A 16144-nucleotide genomic window follows, 5' to 3' on the forward strand; every position below is an offset into this window, starting at 1 on the left:
ACCCCACTTCGTGTTGTAACGTTGCAAACCCAGAGGCAAAACTCTACGTCTTTTACAAAACAATCTCCTTATCCAATTCCTCAACAGTATCTCGAAGATACGTTCTCTCGGTTTTATTTGCTGCGTTGTGGCAGCTTAGCCACTGTGCCTGCCATGGACTGGGGAGTCCGACCGGAGTTACGCAGCACAAACAACATGGGAGAGCATGACTTACAGAGGTAAGACACCTTTAACTTTATTTTTTTGCTTTATGTTTGCTTTTGCTTCGTTTTGGTTTTCCCTGTATTAAAAACGCGCTATAGGGTACTGGGAAATTTATTCCTCATAGGCTTTGAAGGCACAGTTCTGACCCAAGAGCTACGAGGGCTAATAGAAAGCCACTTTGTCGGTGCTATATTATTAACATCAAAGAATCTTAAATGTAAGTGGAGAATTCTTCCGGTCTATTGATTGGGCCATGATTCATGTATACTTGCAGCAGGAGACCAAGCAACGCACTTGATCAGCAGCCTACAATGGTGTGCTTATGCAGCCGGCCATGAACGCCCGCTACTGATTGCTATTGACCAAGAGAACGGGAGCCTTAACTCCCTCGTAGATGAATCCATCACTCAGTTCCCTTCCGCCATGGGCATGGCTGCCAACGGCTCCCCCAGTCTTACCCGACAGGTCGCCACTGCAAGTGCGTCAGAGCTAAGCTGTGTAGGCGTGAACTGGATACTCGGACCAGTTCTGGATGTACTGTCAGCATCACGAGCTTCACCACTAGGAGTGCGTGCCTTTGGAGATGATCCTATAACAGTCCTAACCCACGGCTTGGAGACGGTACATGGCTTCAAGAAGGCACGTGTCGCATGTTGCGGGAAACACTTCCCTTCGTATGGCGATGTTGAATTTGTGGATGGCACCGAGTTCAGTCTCCCATCCATGGCGACTACTATGGACGGTTTGCGAAACAGGGCCTTTATTCCTTTCCAGGCCTGCGCTCAAGCCGGGTTGGATGCTATACTTGTCGGAGGATGCACTCTAAATATCGATGGCAAGGCGGTCAATCATGCCTGTCTAGAGAGCAGTGTTGTGACTGATATCTTGCGACACGAGTGTCAGTTTGGTGGTGTCGTTCTTTCCGAGTGCCTTGCAATGGAGGCCCTCTGCCAGGATATTTGCATTTCTCAAGGCGCAACGATGGCAATTAAGGCGGGGTGCGACATGGTTATGTTATGTCGGACATACCAGTCGCAGCTGGAAGGCCTTGCCGCAGTCAAACTAGCTGTACAGGACGGTAGTGTCCCATTGCAAGTCATAATGGAATCGAACAATCGAATCAACGCCATGAAGGACGGATGCACCTCGTGGGAGCGAGCTCTTAGCCCCCAAGGTCCGGTTCGTTTAACTAGCCTGAGTAAAGATCACTTGATCCTATCCGACCAAGTATATCGAGGCGCAATTAGCTTGGTGCGAGATACGGTTGGCAACCTTCTACGTATTAGGAATATTCCAGCCGACAAAGAAGTACTGCTCCTCACCCCGCTAGTTGGACTGTTTGCCTCTACAGCTACTAGAGCGGTCCCAAAAGATCTAGTTGCAGCACCAAGGGTATCTCGACTTGCGCCGGGTGAGGACACCTTTCAGTCTTTCGGTGCCTTCCTTGCGCATCAGCTCAGGGTTCGGCTGATTCACACATCATACTCAAGCAACGGGGTACGGCCAGTGCACGAACAGTTGATTTCTCGATCATCAGCTGTCATCATTTTAACAGCGGATGCTACACGTAATACCTCTCAATATGGAGTCACCAAACTCGTGAATATGCAATGCAGATATCAGACCTATGAGGGGCGCCAGAAGCCTGTCGTTGTGGTCGCTCTCAGCTCTCCGCATGACTTCCTAACTGACAATGATATCCACACGTACATCTGTACTTATGACTTCACAACACCGTCCCTGAATAACCTTGCTCTTCTCCTCGCTGGGAAGTTGAACTCCACTAAAATACCTCCTTTAGCATTGGCACGACAGGCGAGTCCTAACAACCTTAGAAGAACCAATGAGCCGATGAATGCAACGTGGCTAGTCGAGCCGTACGACGACATTCGTGACCGGTCGGCCTTGGAGAGGTTTTGGAGCCGAATTCCCGTAACACAACTTCCGTCGACACTCAGCCCCGTGGATGGCTTCCCGGGGAAGAAATGCTTTGTCGTCCGTAACAGCACCATGATGACAATTCTTGGGATCGTGGTCATCTCAATATTTGAGTCGCGGCCTGATGGTCAGATTGAAATTGTTCTTGTCGATCCAGATCGAAAGGGGTTTGGAATAGAGAACTCACTCCATGAGCATGCGCTTTCATATCTAGCTTCTGTTCGAAGCTTATCCGGAGTCAGCATAAGTCAACCTTATTATCCCTGAATTAAATGCTTGGGCTGTTCTTATACTAGTGTCCCTAGCTCCAATTTGGTTCGGCGTCATGGGCTTTTTTTTTGGATGTACTGTATCTTCTCGTTCTACAAGAACGGCGGATTGAGTGGCGTTTAAACTATGCAGCTTTGTAATATTAGTGATTTTCGATGCTCGCATCAAACTCAGGCTAAAGCCAGGTTCAATATTTGTATTGACGCTATTTATTGTATCGTACATGCATATGCACAAGCACTTGGCTTTCGCGTTGCCTCCTAGGGGACTGGGTGCTTAGTATATAAACTTAGCCTTCTAATCTCTAGTCCCATGCCCCATTGTTATAACTATGATGAAGATAATTCTGCCTACCTCTGTCCGCTATGGTAGAGAGAATAGCTAAATAAGTCACTACCCAAGAATTTCATTCCACCTCGAATCCCTACAGCATTCCTTGTATCTCTTTCCAGAACTTCCTCTAACAGGGCATCAGAATTCTAAACCCTACAATCACAATCACCCATCGCCTCTCCTCTCGCTAACATCAAAACACAACAAGGATCCATGCATCATACCTTCTTTCGCTCGTACTCAAATCACGGGGGTGTAATCTTTTCTATAGGCGCTAAGATCCTTCAAAACCAAAAGCTCAATCTCGACACCCAGCTTCCAAGTCCTTCATCTAACAAATTTCTTCTAGTCCTAACAAGACATGCCAGCCGACGCTAACCATCATCCCAGACAATAGTCCCCTTTCCCTAGAGCCCAAGCAACCAATCCCTTCCTTAAACCTACAGCTGAAGCAGAAACTACACCCTCAAAGTCCATCGAGGAAGAATGGACCCGTCTTATCTTTACGCTAAAGAGCCATACAATCTATCAGATTGGAACCGAAAACGTCCAGAATTTCACTCTCGTCTAAATAGTCCCTCGGCGATGATATTCCTCCACGTTTTCTCCTATCTTGCATGGAGAGCAAGGTTGGGAGAAGGTACAGAGTAACTGTCGGGTTCGTATCCGATGCCAGAAGAATGATGCGATAGAGCTATCTGATATGGACTTCGTATTGAGAGGGATGGTTCTTGGGTAATTTATTCTGTCTCTTTTATGAGACAAGAGGCTAGGTAGCTGAAAATAGAGGGTTGGTATTTCACACTTGGTCACCTTCATATACTTGGGTATGTGGTTTTATGATATGTTGGGATTACTTATAAGGTATTTTATCTTTCAAACTTGGACAAGACTGGAATGTGAATTAGGATCCACACGGAAAAGGACAAGAGCGGGAAATGCTAGCGTAATATCCAAACTGAGGTCTACTCCCGTGACAACCAGTCAAGCTAACAGTTAAGACGGGAGAAAGTGGATATTTGACTTACAAGAACGGTGTGAGTGAATTCCGTGAAATAATCACCATAGGCTATGTATACCCAAGATACGAGCACTGTCGGCCGAAGTCATAACCTACACAGTTGCACTGTGAATACCAACGGTGCATATAGTGGGGACCAGGGAACAGGCCAGATTATGGGGGTTACCTACAATGGGAATTGAATTGGTAACTAATCGGCATTTTTTTCTATTAGCTCAGAATGGCCAACGGAAATATAATATACCAGCACATTAATTTATGGGCAAACCTCATTACTAATTATGATTTGTTCGAGGACAGGTGCTGCAGTCCGGTTACTCGAGCTACATCTCTAAGCGGCGTCGTCAAGGGGCTGTAGCCCTACAGGGGCTGTAGAATAAAAACATAAAAAGAAAAGAGACAGACAACCTTATCCCCAGCAAGCCTAACTGAGAGGGGTAATAGATAGGGGTTTAGGTACGGAGGTACATCAGATCTCAAGGATCTACCCGACACGAGGGAGAGACATGTCGATGTAAGGTGAGCCATATGTCTGACATATCGGTGGACACCTGCCAAAAAGGCCGCGATCGATCTTTCAAGTTGACAAGGTGCAGAAGGGCATGAGTTCAATATCTTGAGGCACGTTTTGAGTCCAGTGGAAAATGTGTCTTTTTTAGAGTTTCCCTGGTATAAGGGTCCAGATCGTGCATGGCGGCTTAATGAGAAACACTCCATCCATGGAGGTTCTAGATACTCTGATAAAACCGGGGTTGTCCGACCCGAATCCAGCCGATTGTTGAATGGGGGAATCGAAGCGATAGGTATATATGGATGTCCGTAGGCTTATGTGATGTTTAATACATTACTTAATTTTAGGTATTTAGCATTGATAGGATGAAAGGTGTCCATGGGGATGTGTCAAAGCATCATCCGATCTTTCTTTATTCTCGTAAATGGTGGTGGCAGGGGCGGGGATATAAATAGGGTAAGAACAGGTGGTATTTTGACCATGGCGGAGGCGATCAAGAAAGAAAGGCAGAAAAGAAGATAATAATAATAATAATAATAATAATACGTGATGAACAATATTAATTCTTGGCACAGAGAGTGAAAAGTTGAGAAAAGCTCCTTACTTGATTGTCTTCAACTTTAAGCGCCTTGGTCAAACCGAAGTCGGGATGCTGCGTGTGGTTCACTAGGCAATCATCCAGGCGGCCATGTCAGGGGCTCTGGTCATTAATTAGGGCAAAATGCGAGCGGTATGCACGATGTACAGCTATTCCTGCGGGATTACACAACAGGCCGCTAGCTCGCTGCAGGTCCCAATGCTCGCGTGCAGGACTAAACCATCTTTGTGTTGTTTGCTTGCTATTCCTGTCAGGAGAGTCCGGCCGGGAATAGATTCGTTCAGACATGGTACGAAGCGAGTAGTAGTTTCATCTGGTAGGTCATATCCGGAGCAACCCCGGGAAAGGTTATCCGCCCTTTGAAAGGGAATAAATAAAGAAAAGTAATGGTGAATAAAGAATAACAGTCAAGTAAGTGGTGCTGACCGGAGTTTCGACGTAGCGATTAATTTGGTTCAATCCTGGACAAACAGGGGGGAAATCAGTCTAGACTTCCGCCTTGATGTCCGATCACCTGCCCCAAAAGGGTAATATTAGCAGTGGGACGAATCTTTTTTGAAAGAATTCCTCTGGCAGTAAATAGTCTTCACTGCTTTGATTAACTATTCCGAAAACTAACGGTTTGGAGAATCATCAACGTCATCGAGGTGTCTCAAGACCAAGAGAATAAATACTAATTAATTTACTTATATACTAAAAAGGATAAATAGTTGGCGGTATAGGAAAGAAAATAAATAGTAAGTATTTGTACGCCTCACGCGGGGGTGAAGGTGCCCTGGTTATCTATTTCGAGGAACGCGTAGCTACACGATATGTCGTCATCTAATTAACGCGCGGAGTAAAATGAAGGGAAGGCTGGAGCTGAACAAAACCGGCCAGAGTTTGAGGCGAGAGCTCTCACTGGTTGGTGGATCTGGAGCAGTAGCAGTAGCAGGCCCCAAGCAATGGATACACAGTAGTAGTGGTAGCAAAGAGTTCTGACTAGGGCGGTTTACCAGGGTCAGTCTTGTCGTCACCGAATGCGGTTTGGATCGGCGTACCTCGTAAGGAGTCGAGCTTTTATTCAAACCTTATGATCTCTCTTTTCTTCCGAATCCCGCATTTCTCGATCGAAGAGAAAACCCTTCTTTCCAGTGTCATATCACTCCTTTTCATTCCTCCTATCAGTCCATCGTTGATTGGGAAACTGACGCCTCCCGTGGAAATGGAGCACTACTACTATTATAGGTCCAAAGGGGGGGAATGAGGAGACGGGCTGCAAGTCAGACCAACCAAAGCCAGCCAACAAATAGATCGTGCTCAAACTTAACGATGGAGCCCAGTCGATCCACGGAAAGAAGGATGGCTGTTCCTTGTCTCGGGAACCAATGACGCTCCAAGACGGGTTTAATTCGTCGAGGATTATTTGAGATCAATCACCTTGGAGGAATCCATATCAATTTAATATCCAATATTCGCTGAGGGTAAGGTTACGGCTTCTCCGTCGTAGATTCATTTCCATATTGGACAGAGTTTGGTTCATTGCATTTGTTTCTCTTTTTATATATATGTACGTCGACGTTTTCATTCTCGGTTCCGGTCATTTTGGTACACTGTACCACCGGGTAGATAATACTTTTTAAGTATAAAAAAGTACCTCTGTAGTATTGACCGCTTTTCAAATTCCTCTTGTTTGCTGTAATTATCATACATACCTCTTCACTCCAACCCTCGTTTCTGCTCCATACCATGCAACAGATCCATAGATCCGGACTGTCCCCATATCCACACATACACACACCACACGCATATATACACACATATATCACGGTACCCTGGACTATACGATAGGACTACTATAGTGGCTGATTTCCTAGGATAGTAATAGCCTTGCACAACTATCCATGTCTGCCTCATCATCTTTCCCACTCGGGTCTCCACCAGAGTGAGACTAGGGAAGTGGAGGACGATCGAACTGAGGCTTTCTGATTTGATTAAACCGCATGGCTCTTTTTTGGTTGGCCGTCAGACTCACTAATTATTGCCCGGAACGGATTAAAAGTACTGTTATTTTCCCCAGCAGATCCGGATCTCATTTTCTAGGTGTTTTTCATAATTTGTTAAATAAGGGAAAACGAGTAAGTAAAAAAATATCCCAGTGTCCCCATTCAGTGGATCTGCGGATACATAAAAAATTAAAAGAGAAAAAAAGGAAAAGAAAAGACAGTGCCAAAAAAAAAAAACCTGTCAAATCAATTACTAAATTACCAACAGAGAAAAAGGAAAACACAAAAATTCCCCCCTCTTGCAATTAATCCTTCGGCCAAACTTGATACTCTTTCCCCTTCTTTCACTCTCTTCTTTTCTTCCCTCTCTTCCTTCTTGACTTTCAACGTGGTCTCAGTCAAAGAACAGCCGATCATAAAGGGCATCAAAGGCAGGTAACACTGTACGCATTCCTCCGCTCTCTCCCTTTGTCCAAGAGCTCCCATCAGAACCTTCCTGCCATCCTTGTGAACCAACATCCGACTCGCCCTATCTTCATTCGACCTCCTCGCCTCTTTGTCTTCTCCTGTGACCGCTAATTACAAAAGATAGAGGATTATGCTCTAATTTCTTTTCCTATTTCTTTGCCGAGGGGTTCAGTCATATTTTTTGTTTTCTCCCAGCGAGTCGATCCAACGAGCTTCGGCTTCCATGAGCTTGTGGAGGCGTACATTCGTCGGCCAATCGATCCCTACCGAACCCCTCCTCCCTTCGAACATTCCGGACGGCTCCCAAATATCTGGACGTTTTCCCAGAGGGTTGCCTGGCAGCTTGTATTGAATGGTTGCTAGGATCACAGCGTTGCTGACATGAGTTGGGATCACCCCGTCCACAGGTATGTTGTCCATCGGTCTATCTACTACATACCTTGCTCGTCTGCCCCAGGCGGGGCTTGCTTCTCCCTCCACTAGTTTCGTATCGAGGATTGTGACAGATTCTGTCGTCCGGTTTACTGTTGAAAAATTTCCTCATATTCTGTTTGCATTGGGCTTGCCATACGGCCAATTGAGCCGATCTGGAAATTGATTTTGTGGTCCGCGGAGCTCCAAACGAGCTCCGTCTCATTACTCCGAAAGATGATGCTGACCGAGCCCTCAATCATGTTCAGCTTCAGTTATCCCAACGGTGAACCTCAGACGCCCACGAGGACTCCTCCGACTACAGTCTTCGACGATTCGACCTTCCAAACCCCTAAACTCGAATCCAGCTTTTTTGATCCCAGAGTCACCTGGGATACCTCCGATCCATATGCCTCCAGCCCAGAATTCCTCCGAACCCCCCAGAAATTGGGGCTGAGTACGCCGTTGAATAATCCCCTCCGATTACTAAATACGGGCTCAGAGTCTGTCAACGGGCGGAATCTGAAGGAATTGGAACAGGATACGGATACAGCCAAGCGCATCAGAGCGACCAAACCCAATGGGAATCCCGACGAAGAAGGGCTCCGAACGGTGGGATCCGCCAAATCTGCTGCCTCCATTCAGACCCCGCCGCCTAGCAGTGCGTCCAGGAGAAAGGTGTCCGGGCTCGAGAATGTCAGTGGCACGGGACGACGACCGTCGGCCTCGAGTGCCATTGGGGGCCACCTGGAGACTCCTAGTCGGTTGATGGGGGCGTCTCCCAGGCTATTTGGTGATTTGCAAACGTCTCCGGACCCGTTCCAGCTGGCAAATATTGATCCATCCGCCTCGCCTTTCTTTCCACAGCAGAGATTGTTCTGGGACCATGATCTCGAAACGCACGGTTTGTCCGGGAATAATATCGACTTCTTTGATTCGCATACAGCTGATTCATTTCACATGAATCCAAGCTTCTCTCAAGCCTCTCACATCCCGCAATTACCGTTGATCGAGGGGAGTCTAGATCTGCCAGAGTTTAGCAGCAATGCATACGGCCTCACCTCTGCGGCACCCACCGATGCGGCCCTGTTTCCCGCCCCTTTCTCGACCTCCCCTAGAATCCCCGTAGCCAAGGCCGAAGATCCAGCGATGTTCCTGAGCTCTCCAGCTCGTCGCTTTGGAGGGCCCCAGCCAACACCGGATAAGAGACTTTTCTCTAGACCGGGTCGTCAACCCTACCACCATCAGACTGAGGAGTCTAAGCGGGAGCAGCTTCGACGCACGCAGAGTGTCCACCAGAAACTTACCGCATGTGATGACGATGATGATGACGACTTCACTCCTCGGCGGGAACGGCCCACGCTGACTCGCAGTCTCACCCAGAGTGCTATATCCGCTCAGCGACCTGGGATGGGTGGAATGATGTCGTCTACATGTGGCATCCGGAAAAGCCCCTCCAAAAGATCTTCTCCCACGAAGTCACTACGGCAGCCATTGCAGCGGTCCAACTCTGCCGCTACTAGTCTTCCCAGACGATCTCAGTCCGTTGTCCTCAGGATTGGCAAGGACGGTAGAGCCAAAACGGAGATGCAGCCCGTCACTGAAACGCCAACCGGGCTGACGGATCCCATTACCCGGATGGACTTGGATGGTTCGACAACCGAAAGTGAATATGACTCGGGAGAGTTCTCTGAGTACCCAACTGTTTCCAGCCGTAATCCCTCGATGACCTTTTCTGACGCCGGTTCCCGACCACACTCGAAGGGCTCTTACACCTCCACCGCTGCCTCCTCACACTCGGGTCGGGCGTCTCCTTGGGGCGGTTCCTCTCGAGGTTTTGCTAGGAGGCCTACCTATCAACAGGTGCCGGATGACTGGAAGCGTACGCCAAAACGACAAACCATGTTTATCCCCTCAGACTTGACGTACCGCAGCGCCGGTACTATCCCGGCTCCCCTTGCCGATTCCGAAGAAGAGTCTGGCGATGCCCAACATGCACTCCGAAAGGTTCTCCAGGAGAGAGGCCGCATTCCCCGATCCCACACCGTCAACTTTGGCTCCCGAGCCAATCGACCCTCACGCTCCTTAGCGCACCTCCGTTCCTCCCCACCCCGGTTTGGCGCCGAACTGGATCTCAATCTTCAGGCGCCGAACACGTCTCCCACGACCATGACCGATCCTGACCTGGCGACCCCGAGCACCGACCGATACAGTAACCCCAGCAGTGGAACTAGATGCATCTGCAATTCTATGGATAATGGCGGCCACTTGATGATTCAATGGTATGTACGCTCTGCCTAAAGCCTTGCAACCGGTCCACTAACCTCATATAGTGAATCGTGCAGTCATTGGCTACATACCAAGTGTGTCGGCTTAGAACGGGCCAATTTACCATCGGTCTACGTCTGTGTCTTCTGTACACATACCCCTTCCCGGAGGAACCGCATTCGAGTTCCTGTGGGTGGTATTGGCCATGCCCCAACATCGCCATTAGCCCATAAATCCTATCGATTCCGGTGAAAAACAAACCCCCTCATGACAGTGAACCACCTCAAATCCGCGGGCAGACAAATCTTTTGCACGCTTATCATGGATAGATAATGATACGATTCATGTCAGATCGTACAACTCGCTGGGTGGGCTCGACAAGCATCTCACCCACGCTGAGCAATGAAAGACTGACGGCCACATTCTTTCCTGTTCTCCTTTAATTTTTTTACGGGTCTCCTTTGTTCGTTGTGTGACAGCCTTAGACATACCCCATATTTCCTTGAGACATCACCATTGCATATTGGTGGTTATGTTATTATGCATCCCCGGTGAGATACTGCCGTTTACTTTTATTTTAATTGTTGTATTAATTGTCAGGCGAGGGGCCTAAGTGATACCTATGTACTACTGTAACTAGTGACTTTGGACAAATCATGATGGAGCCAGTGGCCCATCAACTGGATAGGACAGAGTATTGAATGAAATGTACTTAATCCAGGACTTGTATATCTAGTCTTCAGCAGCAACAGCAGCAGTAGTAGTAGTATGTCGGACGGTTATCCTCGGAATGAAACCGCGGGATTGTATTCCGCACCAAGGCGGTGAAACACCCCCAGCCGATCTCCTATATTGGCAACCGGTGATTGGTGGACCTGAATCTTATCGGCTCACCGCCTCCGATAGCGCCTGGAAATGATTTTCGTTTTCCAAAAAGTTACTCTTTCCCCCCTCCTCTTGTCTGCCACTCCAGCCGTTCGTTCAACTACTCCCTTCATTCTCCTCTCGGGCCATGTCCAGCTCAATTCCTGGCAATAGGGATCTTCCACCCTCCCAGTATGACTTGAGCACATACTGGGGCCGCGTTCGACATGCCGCCGACCTCGCCGATCCGAGGTATGATGATCCCTCCTACTCAGGGTTTCTTGATCATGCGCTTGATGTCCCTTAACTAATACGCTCTAGGATGATGTTTGTCTCCTCGTCGGGCTTGGAGAGTGCAAAAACCCTTATCTCTTCGTACAAGCAGAGCCACGTCCCCGCAATGACACCGGAGTTGTGGCGTGCGAAGAAGGTGGTAGATTCCACCCTGCATCCAGGTTTGTTACCAATCGATATCGCCTCGAATATGTCTAATAAATGTCTCTAGACACTGGCGAGCCGGTTTTCCTCCCCTTTCGCATGTCCTGCTACGTTTTGTCCAACCTGGTTGTGACTGCTGGCATGCTTACGCCCGGATTACAGGTACGAGCGCTTGTGTAACACGGTAGTAGCGTCGGCTAACATAATCGTCAGACTACCGGTACGCTTCTCTGGCAGATCGCTAATCAGTCGCTCAACGTCGCCGTCAACAACGCGAATGCAAACAAGTCCACACCTTTGTCATACTCCCAGATTGGCAAGTCATACTTGATGGCGGTATCTGCATCGTGCTCGGTGGCGCTGGGTCTCAATGCCCTTGTGCCCCGTCTGAAGGGACTGTCGCCAAGCACCAAGCTTATGCTGGGTCGCCTGGTGCCCTTCGCCGCTGTGTCCAGCGCCAGTGCCCTGAATGTGTTCCTGATGCGTGGCGAGGAGATTCGTCAGGGTATCGATGTCTACCCTGTTCTGTCAGAGGTTGAGAAGAAAAAACGGGAGGAGACCGGCGAGCCGGTCCAGAGCTTGGGCAAGAGCAAGAAGGCGGCTACTATCGCCGTCGGTGAGACCGCTATCAGTCGTGTTCTGAACGCCACCCCGATCATGGTCGTACCGCCGTTGATCCTACTCCGGCTAGAGAAAACGGCCTGGCTCAAGGCTCGGCCCCGTATGGTTCTTCCTCTGAACCTAGGATTGATCCTGACCACATCCCTGTTTGCCTTGCCGCTGGCACTAGGAGCCTTCCCTCAGCGCCAGGCCATCAGCGCGCAGTCTTTGGAGGAGGAGTTCTGGCAGAAGGGTGGTAAGGATGGAATGGTTGAGTTCAACCGGGGGATGTAAAGCACCCTCGTTCTTTCTTTGGTTGGCATTCTAAAACATAGCCTTGTTCGGTTTTTTCTTCTTCCGTTTCTATTACCCTTTTGATGTTGGCGCATCATGGACAGAAAGTCCCAGTCCGTATATAGAGACCTCTGATAGATTACATAGAGATTTCTGATTGACACATTTCTTTTTCGGACTCAGCTCCATACACGTAAGCCCTACTACAATAAGGAACTATACCCGATCCCGTGGTGTCCAAATATGGACCTCAAGCACAGTCCAAGTTATATTGAGGATCTCGGCATAAAATCCAATCAACGATAGACATCAACCTAGACAAGGACCGGAAGAACTTCGAACCAGACCCCTAATCCGCCTTAAACACAAGCTCCAACTCGGCCTTACCATAGTAAGACCCATCCTGCTTCTTCATCGTCAAATTCAGCTTGTCCCCATCCACAGTGCCCTCGAACCTATCCCAAACATTAGCTATCCGCCAAACCCAAATCCCAGCCAAGAACATCAAACACCCTACGTACATGTAATAGGCCCTCTCCCCCTTGAAAATCTCAATCGAGTTCCCGGAAGCCTTGGTCACGGTGCCGTGGAAATTGTAATTGGCCTTGGGATCGCCACTGTAGCTCTTCGTCCACTGGCCGGTGAGAACGGCGGTCGAGCCCTGCTGGAGCCCGCTGTTGAAGACGAAGGTGATGACCTCGTTTTCAGCGGTCTTGGACTCGCTGTTGAGTTTTCCGGAGTAGACACGCATTTTGGCGGGGGTTTGTTGGGTTAAGCGTTTGTTTTTTGAGTGTTGTGCTATGATGTGGATTGGTCTGCTTGCTGTTAGGAAGAGAATGGAGGGTGGGGTGGTGGGTTTATATCTTTGGTATTTGGGGCACTTGGGGTCGTTGGGAGGACTCGGTTGCCACGTCATGATCGGATTTTTTCTGCAGTATTTCATTGTTACCGGGAACTATGCAGATTGACTGAGGAGGTGATGAGTTGTATACTGTAGGCCTGGTTGGGATGGGATAGCTGGATTGTCGTTGATTCGTGGTGGTTGGCACTTGTGCAATGGAGCGGTGCAGGAATAATTTATTTTATTGTCGCAATTATGCATCGAGACGTGATGCGTGTGTGGCGAAGGAGGTGTCTACTTGCAGATATGTTCTTTGGATCATCTAAGAGTGGCGGATGTGCACATAATTGGAGTTATCGGTCCGTTGACTTCATGGCTCGACATGGTTGACATCTTTGTATGAGAAAAACCTAGAATCCGTAACCTTGACGCATTGCACTTGATCCCGGGATAAACTGGGATTGTCCTTCTATTCCATACTAGTTGCATAGTCAGCGATTAAGAAGCTGACTGGGATTGAATAATATTACATGGTTAGGGTTCTAGACCAGCACGGTGAAGAGAAACCAGCCCATACGGAAGCTGGAGTGCCTACGCATACATGCATTGATTAATGTATGTTTCTGCAGTTTGCAAAGGCTCAGCTTGGATCACTTGAGATGGTGCTGCCACAATTATACTCCCGCCTTAAAGAAACATAATACTCTTGATACCGATGTTAGCCATCTTTGACTTTGGGATGTTGAGCATAAAATGCTCCCTTTCTTTCCTTCTGGTTATATTTCGGTGTCTGAACGGAAAGCAGCGTCAGTCCCAATACCCCTAACATATATCGCGATAAATTAGTACTAGATCAAGTTCTCGGCTATGAGAATCATTTCCTGAGAATGCCTCAGCTAGCGACCGACTCACAAAGATGATTAGCGAAGCAATGCATTTAGGACTGTGAACTGTCTACCATTCTTGGCTCATGCGAGTGTAGTACTACAGTATTAGTCCTATGCATGATGAATTTGTCCTCTCTGAGATAGCCTTTTCATTGCTCCTTGTGTGCTTTTTTGGGTCCACTTCGCCACGGCTCGCCGGCATCTGGTGTACAAATCAGGCATCTTCGATCTAGTTTTGATTATCTTGCCCGCTTGGAGAACGGACTAGACTGGCTGATACGCTATTGGCTATTATGCGTAGTTAGTGAGACTTTCCGATGTCCTTCGGTCTCCGGGTTCTGGGCATTTTGAAGAGGTGCAAAGAGGCAAGAAAACTTGATAATACCGGGGAGCGAAGAATAACACTTTGTTTATGACTTCGTGTCTGTCGGTGTCATCACCAGTTTCAATCATTAGTTGTGAAGTGAATCGTGAGTTTCTATTCAGGTTCCAACGAAGTGTAGCGCGCTAATCGTCATTATGCATATGATGACTAGGATAAATGTTCATGATGAGGGATTGACTAGAGGAGAACAGAAACGCACATTCTCTTCCTTTGACTCCTTGCTGATTGATGATCGAGATAGAATGATCCTTATCCCGAAGAGATGTAACGATATTGAGATTATACTAACTGGCGACCTCAATATCTGTCATGGCAAGAGACACATCTAATAAGAATCCTGTGGTGATTGTATGCGTCGAGTGAGGACTTCCTACAAGTGTCTCATTAATATACCATCCCCCGGGCCCATCGGACGGAGTATGTTATCTCTTAAGGGCTGTTACCTAACACCTTTTATAACCCCTAGACTAAGGTTATTGCATACTGACCTTGTTCGGGCCCTGGGGGTAGGGCCAGCACGGCAAGTTTATTATCATCGCCATTATCGTCGAAGATCCTACTCGATGCAATAAAGCTCCTGCAGTCCATGGGATTTGAGGATTTAGAAAGCATGCTCTGTATACTGAAACCTTGACACGGCCTACCGGCCGCCGGCGACCCGGGAAGAGTCCCAAAAGGCGGCTGTATTCGGGTATGATGCTCTAGTCATTCAATTAATTAACCCTAGTTCAGAATGACTCATATCAACAACAACTCGACGAAAAAAAACCCCCAAAATAATCGAACGATTCCAGTCCCAATCTCATACCTCCACTAACGTAACAACCATACTTAACAGAATATGATATCACTATTTACACCCTCCTAAGAAAAAGTGCCCCCAAAATGATCTCCTTCCAAACAGCCCGTCTCAACATCCGACCCCTCCTCCTCACCGACGCAGAAGATGTCTTCGCCATGCGCCGAAACCCAGAAGTAGCGAAATGGGGGTCCGTCCTCAACCATACCTCCTGGTTTCTACCCTATAGTATATCCCAGAACTAACAAAACAACACCACAGCTTCAAACAGGCCGCCGACACCTCCATCTCAGAAACCATAAACTGGATCCTCACCAACAACCTCTCACCCACAAACCAACCCTACATAAACTACAAATTCGCCATCTGCGAACTAATCCCAGACACTACTATCCCTAAGCCAACGGTCATCGGGACCCTGGGCGTCAAACTGTTGGCCTCGTCTCTGCACCCGGAAGACAAGAACCGAGTGCGGTGGGAATTGGGCTACGGGCTCCATGCTTCCGTTTGGGGAAAGGGGTATGCGACTGAGGCGGTGAAGGGGGTTATAGATCATTTTGGGGAGATTACGCAGATCCTTAGGGAGGGGGAGGGGGGGAAGGTTCATGATGGGGTGGTGGTTGAAGAGGGGTTGTGGGCTTCTACTGCGGAGGAGAATCTGGCGAGTCAAGGAGTGTTGAGGAAGTGTGGGTTTGGGTTTATGGGGGGGTTTGTGGATGAGGTTGGGAGAAGCTGTTTGGATTTTCGGGTTTTGGTTTGATTTATGCTATATGGTGTGCTGTGCTTGTTGTTGGTGGATGTACATATATTTAGACATGGTTAATGGTATATATTGAGAATCCATGGAGTGGGTAGGGCTAGGCTGTATGTGTCGGTCTATTGACTCCCTGGGAAGTTGTGTTCTTAAGTCTGGGGTGGTGGTGGTTTGGTGGTTTGGACTGTTGAGGATAATAGATGGTAATGACTTTATGAGGTTTTGTAGCCTGCTCTTCTGGTCATATCTAAGTTGGGAAGTTGATAGAATGGGTG

The 16144-nt window shown here is 48.1% G+C and overlaps 4 protein-coding genes across 4 annotated transcripts; 3 read left to right on the top strand and 1 right to left on the bottom strand.

The window, feature by feature from the left end:
- Positions 1-57: 57 nt before the first annotated feature.
- Positions 58-2602, top strand: BDW43DRAFT_261683 (glycoside hydrolase superfamily). Its single transcript, XM_032040339.1, has 3 exons — positions 58-218; positions 303-421; positions 479-2602. Exons 1-3 carry the CDS (start codon positions 154-156, stop codon positions 2407-2409), a joined length of 2115 nt encoding a protein of 704 aa, XP_031905290.1. The 5' UTR covers positions 58-153; the 3' UTR covers positions 2410-2602.
- Positions 2603-7709: 5107 nt separating this feature from the next.
- BDW43DRAFT_296693 (PHD finger domain protein) lies at positions 7710-10040 on the top strand (the record flags this gene model as incomplete). Its single annotated transcript, XM_032044253.1, has 2 exons — positions 7710-7735; positions 8009-10040. 2 exons carry the CDS (start codon positions 7710-7712, stop codon positions 10038-10040), a joined length of 2058 nt encoding a protein of 685 aa, XP_031905291.1.
- A 906-nt stretch (positions 10041-10946) lies between these two features.
- BDW43DRAFT_261703 (sideroflexin family transporter) lies at positions 10947-12443 on the top strand (the record flags this gene model as incomplete). Its single annotated transcript, XM_032040340.1, has 4 exons — positions 10947-11123; positions 11193-11326; positions 11377-11471; positions 11523-12443. Coding segments are annotated over exons 1-4 (740 nt in total), but the record flags the coding sequence as incomplete, so codon positions are not given.
- Positions 12444-12552: 109 nt separating this feature from the next.
- Positions 12553-12954, bottom strand: BDW43DRAFT_306316 (uncharacterized protein; the record flags this gene model as incomplete). Its single annotated transcript, XM_032046004.1, has 2 exons — positions 12553-12658; positions 12725-12954. The coding sequence occupies 2 exons, from the start codon at positions 12952-12954 to the stop codon at positions 12553-12555; spliced, it is 336 nt and encodes a 111-aa protein (XP_031905293.1).
- Between the last annotated feature and the right edge of the window lie 3190 nt (positions 12955-16144).

Source organism: Aspergillus alliaceus, assembly GCF_009176365.1.
Source record: "Aspergillus alliaceus strain CBS 536.65 unplaced genomic scaffold BDW43scaffold_3, whole genome shotgun sequence".
Lineage (NCBI taxonomy): Eukaryota > Fungi > Ascomycota > Eurotiomycetes > Eurotiales > Aspergillaceae > Aspergillus > Aspergillus alliaceus.